Source organism: Leptonotus elevatus, chromosome 12, assembly GCF_054856555.1.
Source record: "Leptonotus elevatus isolate MCC_2025b chromosome 12, RoL_Lele_1.0, whole genome shotgun sequence".
Classification (NCBI taxonomy): Eukaryota; Metazoa; Chordata; class Actinopteri; order Syngnathiformes; family Syngnathidae; genus Leptonotus; species Leptonotus elevatus.
In genome coordinates, this window is record NC_141250.1 from 14,935,314 (window position 1) to 14,956,216 (window position 20,903).

The 20,903-nt window shown below is 38.2% G+C and overlaps 1 protein-coding gene across 3 annotated transcripts in view; it reads right to left on the reverse strand.

Annotated features, from left to right (window-relative positions):
* The window catches only part of LOC147164717 (ephrin type-A receptor 6-like), a 110,116-nt gene that overhangs the window by 71,388 nt on the left and 17,825 nt on the right, over positions 1-20,903 (reverse strand). For all 3 annotated transcript variants that reach the window (XM_086092075.1, XM_086092072.1, XM_086092073.1), the window contains exon 3: positions 13,599-14,262. In XM_086092075.1, the coding sequence (XP_085948201.1) occupies positions 13,599-14,262 (664 nt within the window). The remainder of the gene's footprint in view (positions 1-13,598; positions 14,263-20,903) is intronic.

The following is a 20,903-nucleotide window of genomic DNA, read 5'->3' on the forward strand; positions in this document are numbered from 1 at the left end:
GCACATTCCTCTACGCTGCAGAGCCAACTGCAAAGTGTCATGCCAGCCAAATGGATTGCTGTCTGGTATCGATTGAAGAATTGATCCAAATGACTCAAGTAGCTCAGGTAAAAAGTAATGTATGAGTTTTTTCTACCAGTCTGTTCGACTCAAGAATCAGTAAACTAATATATATATATATATATATATATATATATAATTTTAAAACAAATACTGTCCTAGATCATTTGATTTTTTTTTTAAACCTCTGATGATTATGATAACCTAGGAAATGTGGCTTAAAAAAATAAAATAAAAAAATCACCTGAATTTTTAAACCACTGGAAATGAATATTAAATTCTAAAACTCAGGTTTATTTTTAATATTGTAAGCATTTGTCGTTGCGTAGGGCAAAAAAAACAAAACAAAAAAAAACAACTCAACTCAATCTACTCTTTAGTATATTGCCTTAGCAAAGAGAGCATAAAAATTGGACTTGAGAGCAACGGAAAGGGGTCAAGTGGTGTCATAAATCTAAATGTACACTTCTCCAGACTGTTGTGAGAAAAAATAATTGGAATAACTGAGGGACACACATGCCTTGTGCCTACTGCACAAGTCTGTCCTTGCTTCAGCCTGTTAGTTCCAAATTGGCTCTCAGCTCAATCCTTGAAAACTATGGCCATCAATTATTCATTTCATTTTCTTTAATATGTTCCAATTTTAACATAACCAGGATTAATAAAGATTAAAATCACAAATAAGTGATTCCGGACACATGAGACACATTTTCACAGATGGATTCGTGAGCTGTCCAACTCCCACTAATAAAAAAAAAAATCTTGGTGAAAATTAATTAAACTGAGGGTGAAAATAAATGTAACTGAAAGGATGCCACTTTATAAAGCTTCCATCAACCACTTTAATTTTATTTAATAATTGGTCATTATCGAGTGACTGGCCTACAGCCCCCGTCCGTGTCTGCTGCCATCTAATTGAAGGACATTTAATAGTTCTGGCTGTCAGCGTAAGTCACTGGTATAGATAGCTAAAGATATATTAGTAATTATTATCTTTTTATTTTTTACAGTTTTATATATTTTTTTCTTTATCTAATTATGATCTCGTTTTCATATAAGTGAAGTTCAATTGCACATTCGAAAGAAACCTCAATCAATCAACCAATCAATAAATCAAATTGACAGTAACATGTGTGTGCTAGTGTAAAATATTCCTTCCCACACGGTAACTAACTGCACCACTGCATCTGTAAAGCTGAGGCTGTGAATGTTCCGTCTGTTGTCAAGCGCATTGAAAAGCACAGCGGTAGCACATATTTTTCACTCACACTGCCATTTTTTGTTAACGCAGGCCGACAGAAAGCAGGCAAAAGAAAAACCGACATAGACCAACAGCGGCCAGTTAAGTGGCCTTTCCATTGAGTCTGTGACCGCATGTGTGACAGTGTGTATCAGAGGCATCAAACAGACGGGGCTCGGGTGCAGAGATTTTGGTCTGACGCCCTGGGGTCTTTCTGGTGCCCCGTGGCTCACATAATGTTAATCGCTGCCCATGATCCTGTCCTGCTACTGTTAACACGCAGAAGGAAGGGCCATTGTGACAAGCGTGTTTGAAGCTATGCAGTCATGCACAACCGTCTCAAAGGCTGACATACAAATTTGTGGGGCAGGCAGACTACAACGGGGCACGCAAAATGTCACGACTCTTTTGCATGAGCTAAAATGAATGTGATTTAGTGGAGAATGATAATAATAATAATAATAATAGATGTAAGAACAGGCTTTGTTAAAAGGTGCATTGTGCAGTTGCACGCGTGCTCTACGAATGCCCAGATGAGTACGAAGAGCCCTGACTGTTTTACTCTGACTGCATCCATCAGCTTTTATCTTCCCTTTATAATAAAGTGCAGCATTAGCATCAACGTCCCGACCCACACCGCCTCAGTACTTTTGGCCATGGAGCGTATCGATATCAGAGAAGGTTAAATGATATATAATTTGAGCTTTTAACTTCATCGTATGCTGTCAAGGCTGAACAAAAGACAAAGCGAATGCTGCTGTGATGTCGGCAGAGTCAGATCAATCCCCCATAAAATAAGCTATATTGCTCTATAAATCAAGTCTCTACTCTGCTTCTGGCTGCTCAATAAGCATACATCAGCTGTAATGTAAGTAGTGGGGAGGAATGCCCAGCCAGCTGCAGTTGGTGATAGATAATAAAGATGCATAAACACACACACACTCACGTGTAGTTGGCCTCAATGTCACACGCATGTTCACATATATTAAATATATAAGTATCGTTTTGGTCTCAGTGACCATTGGCGGTTATCGTGTCAAAAAACAGCCTCTCAAACGTTATTGCGGGTAATGAAACATTTCAGCTTGTTTGACTAATGGTGCTGTGTGGCATTACAAAGAGTAACGACTGTGTAAAATGGCCACCCATTCATGTCAGCTGATTTGTGACAAAGCACCACTGCCATCGATTTCAAAACCTTATAAAGTTTTACGACAGGAACAACATAGGATCTTAGTTTATACTGTACGTGTACATTCACTGGCTTGCAATATATTTTCCCGGCCATATTTGCCATTTCCCTTGCTGAACGACTGAACACGATCTGAATGCAGAAATGGATCGAGTTGTGAGATTAGCTCTGTCAGTATATCACCACTATTAGACTGCCTTGTAAAGAAATCCACACGTTATAAATATTGCAGTGCGTATGCAAACGTTCAAGCCTTACGGGAAGATGGAATGTATTTGTTGACTGAGGTCTTGTCTTGCCTGACCAGATTTTCAAAATTAAAAATTGGGAGGCTACAAGCTATTGGAAGCTGGCTGTTCCTAGGGTGACCAGACGTCATATTGGCCAGGACAGTCCCGGTTTTTCAGCCTTGGGTCCGGCATCCATTGTTTTGTCCTGTTTTTTTTCTCTCCTTTTTTTTGCCATAAATATGTCAATCACACAGTTTTCATACCGATTCATACGATAAACCATTAAAAGGGAAACCTTCTAGTTTGAACGGTTAAATTCCTTTTTGATGAGTTTATCACATGAATCGCTATGTTGTGTGATTGACATGCACGGGGACGATCTGGTCACTCTAGTCTTGTCTTCAGACTGATGCTTGTTGGCTCAACAGGAGCAGTGAACCTCTCATACAGTGGAGCCTCGTGTCTCAAATGCCTTTAGGATCATAACATGTCAGTTCAACCAACATTTTGTGGATAAATATTTCCCGTAAATAAACAGATCAAACTGTCACAAATGTGTTACATCAGCATATCATGGTAGAAGTCAGCAGAGGAATAACTGCCTGTTTTGCACTTTGCCTTTTTATTTTTTCCCCCCTGAAAGTTGGACAGTGGTAAGCATGAAGTAAGCATATTCAAATGTTTTAAGTAGTGACTGGACATCAAATATGTCACTACCATTTTTCATTATCAAGTGCTGTAAAATGTGATCCATGCAGTCTCGCTACGTTTTCCCAGTTTGTTTTTCTTACATCTGACGCCAACAATGTAACTTGATCAAGAAAGCCGTCAGCTTTAATTCATACAGATATCATCTGCGTATATTCTGAGCTTCATTGTACGTTTTCTACTTTTGGGGGTTCAGCCAAAGTTCAGGCCTCAATCCAATCTGAGGGGAACGGATTGCCACCACAGTCTTCTCTAAACCTGACCCACTTTTTTGCTATCGCTGTTTGCTGCTTTCAATAGCTGGATTAAGTCTATCCGCAGTGTGTATGTATCTGTGTGTCTTTATATGTGTGAGCGTGCACCCGCAATTCTACCAGTGTGACTAACAAGCTTGGCAGTTTCATTCCGACAGACTGAGACACCTACTGCTAGTTAAAGCCTTTTGTGCCCTGGGGTCATTTGCTTCACCGCTGCTGCTCATATATGGAAGGGTAGAGTGAGGAAGAGTCCAGTCGCGTCAATTTATATGTAGGCCAAAATCCCATTTTCGTTCGCAAAGCTCTTAACAAATTGAATGCATTTAAATAGACTTATTAATAAATAAAAACATGGGGAGAAAGATTTTTTTTTTTTCATTTTGCTACCTTAACTGACCAACACATCAACAAAACAAATCTGCTTTAGCAACGCTACTGCCATACTGTGTTTGTATTTGCTCTTTTTTTTTTTTTTGAAGAGACAAAACACATTGTTCGTCTTTGAGGCAGAATATAAATATTCTATATTTGTAAATGCCACATTTTTGTAGATTGCTGGATTTTTGAGGATGCTGACATATCTGACTTTTGACCCGGCTACTTGACGTATCTTAAGGTATTAGTTAAAATATTATGGCTTGGTAAGGCAATCTCATGTTTGATAGAATTTAAAATCCAAACAAAATCATCTGAAACTGAAAGAACATGAACGGTGCAAGTAGTCCAAAACATTGTGTTCCAGTGTTAGGAGTACTTTGTGACACTGACTAAACTTGTTTTTTTTCCATGTACACTTTTGCAATATGCACCGTAAAAAGTGTACAAATAGTAAATGTTGGATTTTGTGGGAAAGTAGTTTGTCATTATGTTGTTTTAAAGTCCTCTGTGTATTAAATTTAAATGTCATCTTTTAGAATTTCATAGTTATTTTGATGGAAGTACATCAAAAGGAATGCAGCAGCCATGTTACAGTCAACTCAGAAATGGCATTAACTAGTAAGAAATTCAAAAAACTACATTTTATTAGTAATTTGCTCAATAATGCTGTGCACACAAGACAATTTTTTTTGTGGCAGCAGCAAAAAGGCACATCTAAAAAGCAGCCTTCGGCTGATGCAGGGTAGTGCTGTTTCATCCGAAATGGAGTCTGGAAATAGCACTGTATGATCCACTTTGCAGAAAAGAAAAAAAAATCACTTCATGTTGTCACTGCACTCACCTTTCCAATGTTGAGGTTTTGTTTTGCGGCAAAACTAGAGTGGCATTACTCCAAAGCCATCGACATGTTGCAGCATGTAAATATTTAATACAGCAGGACTGTCCAAATAAAACTGAAAATAGATTCAATACAGGCTTGTAGCATTGAAGTCAGAGGTGCTGGATGAAAAAGTGATGACTGGAATGAGCCCTGTATAGAGCAAAGAAACATATTGGTAACTTAACCTTCAGTTGAAATGGACACCAGAGACCGTATTTTCGTGCCCAGCGCAAGTCGAGCACAAAGTGTAGTCTAACTGTGGGTGGAGTTTTCTTTCTTTATAATAGTAATAATAATTCCTTCATTGTATTGAATCCTACAATGATTCAGAGGGATTGTCCCCATGCTGTTGTCATATTTTTATGAATGAAATATGGTGACATCAATTCACGAAAATCGCCTGCGCCACAACGTAGACCGGCTTTTTTAAAATGTATTTATTTGCCCCAAGGATGCCACGAATTAAGACAATACATGTTAGATTTAATGTTTATCAGCATTTTTCGAATCATTTTTTGTGTTTAATTTTTCCTTGCATTCTCATTGCCGTTAATTATAAATAGTTTTTTTGCTATTTATTGGGCTGGGCCAGTCCCTATTCCCCGCAAATCGCTGTGGTCGACTGTAGATTAAATATAAACATCTAAAAAAATATTATATTGATTTATTGCTCCATTTATCGCATCAGTCTTTTTTTTTTTTTTTTTTGCAGTAATCGGACAAAGAATCCTGATCGTATAAAGCCTATCATTAATATATTGATAATATATATCATAAAATAATAATAATAATAATTATTATTATTAATATATTTTTTTAACAACAATGTGCAACAAGAATGTTTAGTATTTAATGTGCTATAAAATGTTAGGGTATGACAATTAAATGAAAAAAAATGTTGAAAATAAAAGCAGAGGAAGTGGTTAGCCCGAACGTACCCGAGTAGTTAGGGGTCATGTAATCAATGAAAGTGTGTGCTTAAAGATCATCACCATGCATTGCCGCCACTTGGTGGTAACGATAGCACCTTCCGATACACCACTGCCAACCTCCTACTAATGAGGACTGCCCATAAATCATTCATGGTAGCAAACATGTTCATGAGTAAGTCTACGTTATATCTGCGAGCTACGCAAACTACCATGGAGACAAATCCCCGTCATCAGTGACTGTGACCCCCAAATAACCCGTGTTTTTCGCTTCGTTTTTAATCAGCGTCGCAAGCTGTCTCAGCTCCCAAAGTGGGCTTTCATTTATGACAAGTCTTCTCCTCATTTCAGGCCTATGATATTCTATCTGGGCCACGATGAGCTACACATATACTTTAATGACTAATTCAGTCCCTTGGCTGATGTTCTAAAATAGAACACACACGCGCACACGCAGCAAAGAAGATGGAAATCAGTTGAAATGTTGCAGCATCTGACAGGACTATCCTTGAGGAGAGAGAAAAAAAAAAGCAAAACATCAGAAGGTGTCACGTGCTTTTGTTTCGAGAGTGAGAGAGTACGCCATGTCGAGACGGGCAGAAGCTGTATAAATGTATGTATGCAGGGTGCTGCTACGCTGGGGAATATTTTTCCCACTGTCTTTGATCACTTTTCAGCTTTGAAGTAACTCTCAGTGAAGGCAGAAATAAGCCAAGCAGAAGTCATGGAAAGTTCACGCTGCAACTAGGACTCGCAAAATCGGCAATTTGCATAATTTATTCTTTAAACAATTAAAATGCAAAAAGATGAAGAGATCTCTAGGTGCCCAACAAACCCGCCTCCCTGCTTGACAAGCCCAATTAAATACTCTTTACATTTGTTCTCAATTACAGCTTGAAGAGCGACAACATGAGAGCGTCTAATGCTTATCAAGTGTCTGATTTAAAGATAGACATGTGGATGGTAAAGCGCAGCAGAGCTGAAGTCATGTAACTGAACTCTGTAAAAGCAGGGTATTTATTTTGATTGACACTGTCACAGAGATTATTTTCACAACACTGTATGCATTTTATTCTATTGAATTACAAATCCTGTAAGTAATCACATTAAAAGAAACAAAAATGTATGTAACTTGATACCAAAGCCCTAATTAGTTAAAACTCAACGTTCTCATTCAAATACAATACCGGTAAAAAAAAAAATAAAATAAAAAATCGGGTCCAAAAATACTGTACACCTATTTATTTGACCTCGATTTGAACCTGACACTGATTAGTACAAATCCCACTCTTTTTTTTTTTAACCCGTGAATTTGCCTGTGGCACCACACGACATCACAGAAACGCTGCCAATTTGCATGTTAAAGAAACTGGATTGACAACCATTGCATCATACAGAATAAAAGAGGTGAAGGTGTATAGAGGCACTTGAGAAACATTTCAGTGGATACTTTTGTAAGACATTGCTGGATTTTTGTTACACAAAATGTTTTGCGCCTCTTGTAGCAAACTCGAACATTGCTTACAACAATGAAATGTTATTTATGTGGCATGATGGCAGCTTGCTAATTTGCATAGGCTTTTAAAGCAGAACAAAGGCAGAATGCAGGACAGCTGCCCAGGAGAATATATTTATTGTGCAGTGGTGTTATAGTCTGCTGCTTCTTTTTGTACGTTCGCTACAAATTTTGTATTACCAGAAATGCCTGAATTGGTTTTCAACCCTTTAGTGTTTAGGTGTCATTAAGTCAAAACAAGTTGATTACTCAATTTATGCATTTCTATACTAGGTATGCTGTGAAATCTTTTTTGCTGATACATTTGGATTCAAAGCATTTTATGACGCAAAGGCGCTCTTATGTTGCCTTCTCACTTCTTTTGTGGATGTTTCATTGATCCAAATGTGGGGTAAAAAGACTCTTTCTACAACCTAAAAAAAGCATCTGGCTGGAATTTTAATTCAGCCGGCATTTTATGACCTCAGCTGGCATGCATTCCTCTTTTTAGTTGCCATCTACTCGGCATGATCTATGTACGGGCTTTATGGCATCGATCTGTCATTTATATGCAGTAATGACATGCGGCAACCAGGATAACTCCACACACCCACTGGTTTACATTTATCGGAGCACACACATTTACCTATTAGCAGATACTGTATTTTTATTTTTTATTTTTTTTTACATACAGTAATGTTTGAGGTCTGATTGCGAAGTACTATGACTGTGCAGCATACTTCTTAATTGTACAATATTTTCATCTTCAGCCATAAAAACAATTAATTCTTGCAATTTGTTGTTGAAATTTGTTGTTTTGTCGTTGTTGCCTTATTAAAAATGTTGCCATACATAATCAGAATACTTAACTAGGGATAGAATGACTGTCGGCAGGGCCGATTATTGGTGCCGATATTCATCATTTTGACAAACATCAGTATTGTCCTTTAAAAAAAAATGACAGCCAACGATAGATCCATTTTAAACTGTGTTAACCTCAGGGAACTAGTTATTTACATTTTTAGTTAACTTTATAAGATGCTGCTGACCCTGGGAACGTTTTGCATCATTTGTTTTTGTTCAAAAGGAAAACGAAGCTACGCGAAAATGGATGGTTTCAGTTATTTAGAAAATTTTGAATAATTTATTTACTGTAGAAAACAATAGGGAGCTATGACATTTACTTGTTTAAAATGTAATTTAACTTTTTAAGACATGTTGATGACCCTGGGAGTTCCCTGAACACATTTGTCTATTGTCTAAGATAAAAGAACAAACAAACATTTTGCTAATCTGACAAGTTGTTAAATAAACATATGCTTTATGACATTTCAACACAGTCAAGAGTTGGAATTTATCTATTTTTTTAAATTTTGATGCTAATATTTTTTCCCCTTTTACTGATAAAATAATATCGGTTAGCGGTCTCCTTTAAGCCCACATCCTACGGAGGGATGAATGTTTGCGACGCTAGCGAATAGTGATTTCACATCAGGGGTTGTCAGGATTCATTCAAGGTTGCAGCGTTTCCTAAAATTGTCAAAACAGTCTGAATGGTTCTCTAAACAGTCTTAATGGTCTTTATTGTCGCAAGAAGATTTTGAACATGTTCAGAATTTCCTTGCAACAAGAAAGACCATTAAGATGGTTTAAGAAACGATTAAGACTGTTTAAGAAGCCATAAGACTGTTTAGGAAACCATTAAGATTGTTTAGAGAACGCTCAGGAAACGATGTGCCCTTGAACGAACCCTGACGTGAAATCAACATTCTTGAGCGTCACAAATATTCGCCCGTCAGTGGGTTATGGGATTTACTAATAATAATCAGCGTCGTATCGGCTCTGAAAAAACATTCATCGCTATACTTAACCACCAGTACGAAATAGCAGCGTGCCGTCTGCAACACTTTGGCTCCTGACGCTTTTGTCAAATGCAAACAGCCAGAGTGACTTAACAATGTCGTCTTTTAACATCAGTTCTCGCTCTCGTCTTAGACAGATATGCTCGCAGCTATTTACATGGGCCATTACTGAAGCCGCATCACCGTACCCGAGTTGAATGGCAAGTCAGGGGAAATACTGTACACACAATCAAAGAGCTCTCAATTACATTCTTTGTCATCTCGGCAGAAGCAAATGCTAATGCAGTCACTGTCGAGACAACAAACAAAAAGCCTCGCCTTCCAATTCTGTCATACTGTATGATTTGCATTCATGAAAGCAGGAGGGTAATTTCTAAAGCTCCACTAAATGACTGGTAATTTACAAATGTGCCCATTTGTGATGACAAATCTTCGCATTGAATAATGTTTGGAAAGCAATGAATGGACAGGCAGAGAGAATCTGAAAAGGAATAAAAGCGTCAGGGTAAAGGAAATAAATGCAAAACTGTGAGTGTGTTTATGCAGCATGAAGTGGGTGGTCTGTCTGCTACCTGATAATATACAATCATCATCTCCTCTCTCTTCCTCACTGCTAATGAAGTCTGAAGGGCCACGGTTGTTAAATTGAAGATGTTCCTTTGGAAAATGTCACCGTAAGAGTGTCCCTGCAGTGTGACCTGTGAGTAAACACGCACACACACTTTGTTTATTTTCCAGAATGTGTATTATAATAGCTGAAAGGCAGTCCTGGTTTTACATATTTATGTTGAAGTATTTTGAGCTCTTTTTATGTCTATGTTCATTTTGCTGAAGGTTGTTTTGACATCTTTATGGATGAGATGATGTACCGTTGCGTCACTCTTTATCTGAGAATGTATGTGTGTGACTGTGTGAGCGTGTGTGTGTGTGTCTGAGGCACTTCTCATCAGGAGGTTTGACATATTGACAGACACGTGAGCTGACTGTCTACATGCTGTAAATTGGGGCTGTTTTCCAAATCTCTTTTGCTTGTAGAGTGCCGGTCAAGAGTTTGGACATTTTCTCACCTTACTTATTGAGATATGTCCAAACCTTTAACTAGCTATGCTAGATGAAGTGAATTCATCAAAATACTGTATAGATCCCAGGGACCGGCTAGTTTTTCTTCTTCATTTCAAAATCCCTGCTTTAAAAATGCCATTAACCCTATAGAAGGCAAAAGTATCATATTAAATACAAGACATTTTGAGCCCTCTATTTCAAGAGTATAATATTCCCCCCCATTAAAACCCTGACGTATATGATCTGACACATGGATTGCACGGATAATCCATTAGAGGGCAGTATAACTCAGCTAATGGCTTTTCCAGCGAACTTGCAAGGATCACCCCAATTGAGAAAGGAGAGACACCTATACTTATCAATAGTGAGGAATGTTCTTCCTGATTATTGGAAATACTAACATGTTTGATATGTCTGTTTATTATTAGATTTTTACGAATTGAAAGCATTGTGACCAGATGTATCAAATATGACACAAATCAAAAGTTATATGCGGAACTTGATTTTCATTATTTATTTTTTTGGTTTATTTAAGAGGACCAATAAATACTCTATTTACAAGGAATCTGAATTTTCCCTCCTATATTTCATGGTTCAGGCTTTATAGCGTTAAACACTGCACCTTACTCTGAGAGAATGCTTGAATGAGTCAATTCATATTGACATTACACAGTATAATTTTTTCCACACCACTGAAAACTTGCTCTGAGGTATTCCAAGCACCGAACAGCCAGTCTTAACATATAGTATTATTATCAAACACAGTGAGAAAAACAAACATTACAATGTGTTCATTTACTCACTGTGTTTTTACTTAGCACTGTATACAGTGCTAAGTTGAAAAATCAATGAATGAAGGCCTAATGGAGGGCGGTAATGCTTCATAATAAATTACATTATGGTAGATAAAATGTTATCCCCGAAGCACATTACATGTGTATACGTCTGACATTCACATTACTTATTGTAACCTCGATTAGATGAGTGCAGATGAGTGGATAATGGGTAAGCATTTAAAAAGAAAATAATTGTCAGTCATTTTCAACCGTTTCACTTGCTCCATTGCAGCTTAGCAATTATCATGCTACATCAAATGGGAAAACATTTTCACATTAGCAAGGATACAGCGGCAAAAAAAAAAAGAAAGAAAGAAAGAAAAATGCAGTTTTAATAGTATAAGTATTTGGAAGTATGATATCATTAAGATGTCTTGAATTTGAACAAAATTGTATTTTATTTTTCAACAAAGAAGGGTTCTGTGAATGCGCACAGAAAACTGGTGAGGTATCTTCAACAAGCTTACGAACCACTGTTTTAAACATTGAAATATTGACATGCGTCTTCCTGCTTCACAACCGTCAGCCCTTCTGACAAAGGCAGCAATGAGCATGCTTTCAATTCAGTTGCTGAGCTTGTGGAAAAATGCCATCAGCTAACCTAGCTTCCCGAATGCGTTGCTCATTGACTGACAGGAGACGGATAGAAAGCATAGCACAGGGTATCTAATCATGTTGCCCATTCCTGTCACAGCATGATGTTTTAAAAGTCAATATTTGTTTCTAGAGATATGAATTTAAAAATAAGCATTTGATTGTATAGTACAATATTTTGTTAGTATAAAAAGTCAAGAATGATAAAAAGCAGATGGTGGAGATACACCACATTACATTATCATCTGTAGAATCAACAGCACGCTTGAAAACGCAAACTGAACGCCATCTGCTTTACCCTCAATAGAGTCCTCATTGACTATGACTTAACATTTTTTGACATGCAGCTATTGTATGCATGTGAGGAATTGTCCAGATCTAGCAGCACTTTTAACCCACAATGTGTTGATTACAATGCTGTTTGGTGAAAACTGCAACCAGTGACAAATGATTAACTACAGAGAACTGTACAAGCACATCTGGTTAAACACATTTTACAAATGAGCACACAGCATACAGTATTCTTATAGTGGCATTTGACTTGTAATTAGTTTTACATTTAGGCCAACACATTTCATATTCCAAGATGGCATACGCATCACAATCACAATGTAAACAGTGGACTGTGCAATACAAGCCTGGATAAGAATTATAGAGTTATTTTGGTATGATCCCAAAATAACTTTATCTATGTATTTATTTATTTATTTATCATGATCCAGACCTTGATGTAGAATTCTGGTTCTTATCCAAATCAGGACAACAACAAATTGTACCGTGACTACAATTCTAGTTATTTATAATGATGTGAAATTGTGGAATTTGGGCAACTGTAGTCAGTCAGTCAGTAGACCTTGATGGATGTGTCTCTTTTTATGTCATTGCATTGTGCCAGCGATAATCTAAAAATTCATATCAGACAGCTGGGGTTCAAACTGCTACCAAGTCACTCCGGTTAATTTGCAACACCAGCTTCGCCCATGGAGTAGCAGGTGGCAATGCACAAGTACAGATGCCCGATCACACCCACGCATGGAAACCGATTCAACCCAAGAGAAACCAAAGAAACTGCAAATCCACATTCACTTCACGGACAGTATTTTAAATGTGTTTTTTTTTTATCCAGTTATTGGACAGACAGACAGACAGCGAAAGAGAGCGAGAGAGACAGACAGACAGACAGACAGACAAGACAGCCAGACAGATAGACAGACGGATAGATGAATAGATAGATAGACAGACTAATAAGAAGACAAGAAAGACAAAACACCACCGCATTCCCTGCACAGGGCCAAAATTACATTATCTCTCATATTAATCTCTAGAGACTAAGCAGCATGCAATAAGAAGGAGGCCAAAGAAATTACGGAAGGGTGTTAAGAAGCAGCAGAAGGCAACGAGTACAATAAAATACAAATACAAAAAATAAATAAATCTGGAGCTAAAGAAGAACTATCTATCTATCTATCTATCCATCCATCCATCCATCCATATATATATATATATATATATATATATATATGGTTATGTCACTGATCCACACTATATGTCATCTAATTGTCTAAATTGCTAATACCTCATTGAATGAGTCTGACCGGGTTTTGCTATATTGCATGAATTAAGTTCGATTTGGTAGCTTTTTTTTTTTCAAACTTTTTTTTTTTTTTCCAAGTTAGCTGTCGATGAGTCCAATCGTAACCAGCTCTTCTTCTATTTTGCTTATCTTGAGGGTAAACCGTGGCGGAAAAAAATTGACATGCTAGCATAAAACTGACTGCAATCTTTTTTTTCCCCAGTGTTATCACATCAATTCATCAATTTTCTATACCATTTATCCTTATTAGTATATGTTTTTTTGAATGTTAATAAACTTACCAATGCAGGAGCCGTCGACCTCCTCATAGCCAACACTGCAGACGCATCTTCCCAGGGGGACTAACCAATCACCATCAGCTCCACAGAAGAGCTTGGGTGTGTCCCTTTCTTCAGCGTGGTCAATACATGCCCCCCTCACCTCCACCAATGAGGATGAGTCCACACGAGGCACCGTGTCTGGAAACGAGGCCAGGTTTCTCAGTGTGAACGGGCATTTCTTGTAGTAGACTCTCACCGAGACCAAAGCAATGCAGGCCCCAATGTCCTGGAATGCAAGATAGAAGCCATTCTTGGTCATGGGTCCCACCTCACGCACCTCAGTATTGAGCTTCAGAATGCGGTCTCCGAGATCCATCTGAGTGAAGCTCTCGTCTGCGGCAATGGTGTCGATCTTGGTGTACTGAGCGGGTTTGAATTTGACACCGTGTGCGTCGTCCGTCTCATGATAGAAGAGGTTGAAGGTCTCCTTGCACGTGCCGGACACCCAAGGGATGGAGTTGCAGTCGCGTAAGGTGAAGCGAAGCTCCACATAGATTTTTTGGGCTGCCTGTCGAGAAATCCAGTTGGATCGAAGCCAGTTGTTCTGGTTGGGCTCCATCACGCTGCACACCTGAAAGGTATGAATGGGCCGATTGTGCTCGTCCATCTCTGTGATGGCATCCCACTATGGAGAGAAAACAAAAGGGTTGGGGATAGATGAAAAGAAAACACAAATTTAAATACACAACATCCTTGTTTCATGCGGGCTGATTCCTATGAGCTGATTTCATTGATTGATTAATTGACAATTTTATATTGTTGGGTAATATTTGCTGGCCGGAAACCTCTAATGTCCAAATTTGGTTGATTTAACATTTTTTCCCACAAAACTATAGTATTGGTCAGGAGAGTAACGAGTAACTGGGATCGGTTCTAAAAATAGCTCTCCAGTGGTTGGACACTGATTTGCTAAATCAGAATTAAAAGAAGAAAAATGGCAACAAAAAAAAATAAACATCATGGAACACGTTTCTTAATTTACTTTTTTTTTTTTTTTATGTTATAGATTGTGTTGAATGAAAAACTTCACTTAAATATATATAAAAAAAAGACAAAAATAGTAGCATAAATGGACCCAAATAAAAACTGTGATAGAGTGAATTTGCAATAGTAGTGGGGGACCACTGTAATCGTGGGTCTCGTAATCGCTAATTATATTCCATAGGTGGCGCCTCACCTTATTAGGAGGCTGACATGTTTTGCTGCCATCTTTCTGCTACAGATACTCGAAGGAGACAAACTTAGAGAACATAGTAATTGGTGGTAAGCTTGCGAAATGTGGTTCCTCTGAGGCACGGTAGTGCACGCTTCAAACTTAGGTCGTTGCATTCTATTAGTTCACCACTAGATGGCAGATTTTTCTTTTTCTTTTTGAGGACTTTGAACAATTGCAACAACAGTTTCAAATAGAGCCAAAAAAACTCATCTTATGAACATACATTATATAGCATATGGAAGTTGACAGCTTAAAAAGCACATATAACTTGTACAATTTACTTATCCATATTAACGCTATGCTAAGTGCTAAGTGTGGAAATCAAACGTGTGTTCTCCAGCGGTTGCTCAAGGACAACTGAGCAAGCCAGTGACACCCCCCCCCCCCCCAAACCAAAAAGCAATGTGGCAATGTCAGACAGAGCCCTTAGCGACTCTCCCTTAGAATAGTTTATTACAGCGCATCACGGTTGTGTCAGAGGGGGATTGAGGATATCATCGAGGTTCTTATAAAACTCGAGTCATTCTTATTATTAGACAGCGGTCTTTAATAAAAAAATAAAAAAATAAAAAAAAGTCATTTGTTAGACACTATGGTTTTCTGCCCTCTTTACCCTCGTTTCATTTCACATAAAAGCGCTTGTAAAAACCTTCCCTAATACCTAATAACATGAATTCACGTTAATATACAGTACAGTATACATTGAAGTCTATTCATAAGAATGAAACAGATAACCAGTTTTTCATATCTCCAAATTCTTTGTTAGAGAGCGCTATCCCTACCAACGATATGTCGGTGCCATAGTAAGGTGATTGCTTTGTGTAATTTTACGTCATACATGCACACAAAATGTTACATTCATTTGCCGGTGTTCACATGAATGCGTGACCCTCCAAAATGATATGACCTTGGATTTTCAAAAAATCCATTTCAATCTGAGGGTTATTATTATCATTGTTATATAGATGTTCAGGTTTGCCTTGGTATATATTTTCTCTCTCCTCCTTTCCCATAACTCATGTGTCGACCTGAAGCTTTCTTCACTCAGTCTCTGTCTTTGCCATGCGCATGTTCCCACTGATGTGTGTGCGTGTGTGTGTGTGTGTGTGTGTGTGTTGTTACTGTCACTGCGATTGAGATATTTTTATTCAACGCTAGTCTCCCTCTGTGATGGATGAAAAACTTTCAACCTTTAGAACGCACATCCATGGAAACACCCACTGGTACAGTAATAGGTATTAGGGAGATGGATGAAGCGTGTGCACTCATTGGGGAACTTGATGTCAGCTCTGCGACTTTATGAGAAAAACAATAAGAATTAAATGTGGGTGTATGTGTGTCTGCAGATCACCTCCACACGATGGACTTATAAGTTCACGGTGATATTTTGCTATCATTTTCCACATTTCTGAAGTATCACAATTACGACAGACGATAATAAAATCGGATGATAATGATTCGAAGAGCCTATGACTGACAGGGGCCCGCAGAAACTGTAAATTTGTTGCAAAGGGGGCCAAAAGTGACATGTTGTTATGGGGCCCCAAGTCCCTGGTGGCACTCTCGTGTGTGACTAGTTGGTATGTGGTAGATTGATGATCTGTTCTATGCACGCCTGTAGGGACAGACTCTCGTTTCCTTGTGACCTTGTACATGACGTGTTATAGATGAAAACCATTAATATGGTAAAAAGATGATACACTGTACTTCTTTGTAATGCGCGTCATGGATAGATAGCTGTTTATATGCGACATAAGGAAGGGGATATTTTGCATCACTTGTCACTTATAGTATAGAATAATTAGATTATTTTTGTATATAGTCAGTGGAATCAAAATGAATACTGAAGACTTTGGCAAGGCTAAATGTCAGCGCAATTTATAGCTAGTCAAACTGCATTTAATATTTTACCAAATGAACCTCCCTGAAGTATTTTAACTAAAATGGCCCCTTGAGGCAGCAAGACAAAATGTGTATGCAATTTTAATGGGAGCAAAATAAAATAATCTAACCTGCTTTGAAAAACTTTGTGTAAAGCTTTTTGTGATGTTTTCGTTTTTAAGGATTCATCATGGATTACTTTAAGAGCTCTGGGATGTTCATGCAGAAACCTCTCTGTGCACTGCCAATTAGAAATAATATGTTGTTTTTCAATAAAGAGTTGGAAATGTTTTTTTTCCCCCAGATTCATCGATTAATAATAATAATAATAATCATCATCATCAATTGATTCATTGATTATTAAAATAATCGTTAGTTTGAGTTCTAATCTGATCCCAATAGAGTTGAACTCCCTCCCGCAGATCCACCGGCCTGTGCTCGTCTACGGAACTGCCAACATCAGAAAAATGCTCAGCATCAAAGGACTTAAATGATTTTTTGACACCAAACAAGTTAGGCTTAAACAGAAACTCAAGATGGCTGGACTTTCACTGGCCGATTTTGAGCCATATCAGAAAGACATTGCAAGAAATACAAAAAATAAAGCTGCTATGAAGCAAACATCCATAATGGCAGTAAATGGATTGTCTGTCGTTTTAAATGTGGTGATGATCTGGCATTTTGGGATCGTGCTTATCAATAAATCACGTTCTCCTTAGAACACACACACACACACACACACAAACGGCCACACACACACACATACAGGCGGCGTCGCACTACCTATTACCAGTACACCCCTAAATCAATAATGGCAAGTGAACAGCGGCGAGCAAATGAAATCCAAAAGACCCTGCGCTCCCTCTCATTCCAACATCCATCACCATAAATGGCTAGCCAGCAGGGTGGAGCCAGAGCAGCCATCAGTCATCGCCATGGCGATCTCAAGAGTGTTCTCACAAAAGTGACACCTGGTTGGTCAAGGCCTCAGCCATCCTCCAAAGGGCACTGAAGATAGAGTTCAGCCCATATGACGCTTTCAGAGCTGCTGAGGTCAAACTTATATTTTGAGCCGATATTAAGTGTTTGTTTTTTTGTCTCAGTGTATGGCACCTAACTGACAAAGAAAAAGTGATTTTTTTCACTCCAACAATATTTTGAATATAGTGTTAAATTATCTTAACTGCTTTATCCATTTTATTTTTTATTTATTTTTGTCTGCCCTTTTATGTTCTGGTTTGTTCCTGCCAACGGCCTTCCCGTGTATAACTCTTAAAGACTGTTATTATTTGAACTGTGTCTCAGTTTCGTGCAGAGACAACAGAGACAAGAAAAAGAAACCAGAAGGCCGGTCGCTGCTGAGTTTGTGTCACCAGCCGAGGGCAATGAGCACGACCACCTATCAAGATGTCATTGATCCCTACACAGCAAAACTATTTCCACTCAATATTAATTGGCCTTGCAGCTTCACAGACGTAGTTAAAGCGCTGTGGAGCATGACGACAAAAGCAAGTCAAGGTACCCCTTTCATAGTTAACAGTGGCAGAGCGGCTTTGCTAGACGGAAACGCTGCTTGATTAAGACCTTGTGCACTTGATTAAAACAAGTTTTCAAATTAAATAATGATGGTATTTAGTTGTGTTAACTGCTACAACATCACACAGAAAGGCGTCTGGGGCACACACACAAAAAAAAACATGCATTAATAAGACAGCAGTGAAAAACAATGAAAGATTAAGAAATTATAATAGTCTTCGTAGGCTATCACTGATTCTGTTTGAAGAGAGTTACTGAAAATCACATGCAAAGCCTAAGAACAAAATTATGTACTCAGTTGTGGAGATATATAGTTTGTCTGTTTTTCAGAATAATATTATCACTTTGGATTAACTTAATTCAAGTGAATATATTATGTTTAATGAACTCATAATTAATTAATTTAATTCAATCGTGTGTTATATATTGAAGCAATTTTATTAAGTTGGCCAGCAATTCAATTTGTAATCTTAAATTGGTTCAGCAACTTAGAGTGTGTAAGCATAAGCAAGATGCTAGACAAAGTACATCCATTGTTCCAGGTTGTGGTATTTGACTAGGTGGGTTTTCATCTACCTATTTTTAGTAACATTTTCAAGAATTGTGAAAATAAGCCTCAATGGAAAAACTAGAAATTAGAATAAAACTCCTACAATTCACCCAAAAAGTTTTTATGTTTGGAGGTTGTGGATTTTTCAGTATCGATTTTTTAAAAAAAAAAGCAAATTTTTGCTATGGAAACAGGTTTTGTGATTAACAGAGGAGGGACTTCCATCAATATTGATGAAATGCCCTTCAATCCGTCTGTGGGCTTTGCAAAGTCATTCAAAATACAGTAAAACCGCCGGGAGCGAAGGGGGTTGCTTCAGTGAAAATGGCTGGGAGTAAATGACTTAATGACAGTTAACCGGTGAGCCCAAAGCATTTAAGAGCCAAGAGACCTGCTGGATTTTTCACGATTTTGACGCCTCATGGTGATTTTTTTCTACCAAAATTGGCAGGGTTGTTAAATTCAGAACTCATTACATTTTACTTTACAGTCTGCTATGATGATTCACATATAGACTGGCAACGATTTCATGAACCGAGACTAAAAGGCTGGCCAATGACGTCACAGTCACCCCATCGTTCACCAAAACGATTCAATCACAACTGTCGTGTTAATTCTCGATCTCATTTACCTTAACGGTGATGAGCCGTTCACCTCCACTCCAACTGAGTGACTCCTCATCCGCGGATAGAGACAAGAAGAGACCTTTCACGCGGCCCACTGCCCACCCACCACCAGCTTTGACAAAATATGCGTGGGAAAATGAGAAGGAAGCGCTCATTGTTTTACATATCTATTTTTGCCAGAAATGCAGAGGCAAGAATGTCAATGTGTGCTCAGCATCTTCTGACTGATGTGAGATCAAAGTGATGGCTGCACACTGTGGCGCAACACACACACGCACACACACACGCACGCACGCACGCACGCACGCTTGAGGAGCGGGTGCAACTCTACAATTTAGATAAGACCAGCCCTCCCAGGTAGAGGAAAGCATGCAGCACAACACACACAGTCAATACAGAACATTAATTAAAAGTTGAGTTATCCTTTTTTTAATATTCCAAACAAAAAGGGATCCATGCATCTTATTAAAAGTTTCCTTGGGGCTTTTTGTGAATGTTAATGGTGTTGGCATTTAAAAAAAAAAAAGAAGAAGAAAACTAATACGAGACTATTTTCTGTAGCAAGTGTACCCTGCAGCAGACCTTTACAAAGCGTTTATGTACAGTAGATCTTCAAATCAGCACTTGTAACTCGCAAGTGTAGTCAAACACGGGAGTCAATGATGAAGACACAACTTCAGCATCCTAAAGTGTTGAAAAGGTCATTGCTTTCTCATTCGCTCTCGTTTCCTCTAAAACCTTAATCATTTCAACTTAATTGGACACAAAATTATATTTATAGTCAAAACTGTTCTTTTGGTTGTGCTGCACACATTCTAAAAATATATACTCGGGGATATATATGACCATGAGAAAATCATGAACATTCTAGCTGAATGTATTCATTGTTCCCTCTTTCCAAAGCGCACATCAGCATTTGCCTTTTGATTCAACGTTCTATCTTTAAAGACACGGAGCGTGTATCTTTGTTTAAGGGTTCAGCTCATTTTGTACAGTATCTTCAGTGTGCACCTGACTACAACACTGCTTTGAAAAGACAAAACAAGCACATTCACAGCGTACTGTCTTTGTGTTTTTCGCCTCCTGCTACTCACTGTTGAGAGAGAAGACGAGAGATGGAACGAAAACAAAAAGAAAAACGATGTGGAGGTGGCAGACAAACAGGGACAGAGTCAAAGATAAACGGGCACAGAAGGCGACCAAAGACAGCAAGATTGTCGGCGTGTGAAAAAAACCCAAGTGTTCTTTAGAGGAAATAATTACACAAGAAAAAACAAACACTTTTAGAAGATGATATAATTGAAAAAAATGCGGTGAAGCTTTAAGAAGGAAATCGTTGAAGCACAGTGGTTTTACAGTTACAGTCAACAGTACTTGGAATTCAATTCAAAGCGAAGGTCAAAATCGATACTGAAGAAAAACAAAAACGAACGGGAACAAAAAAAATCTATCACAGG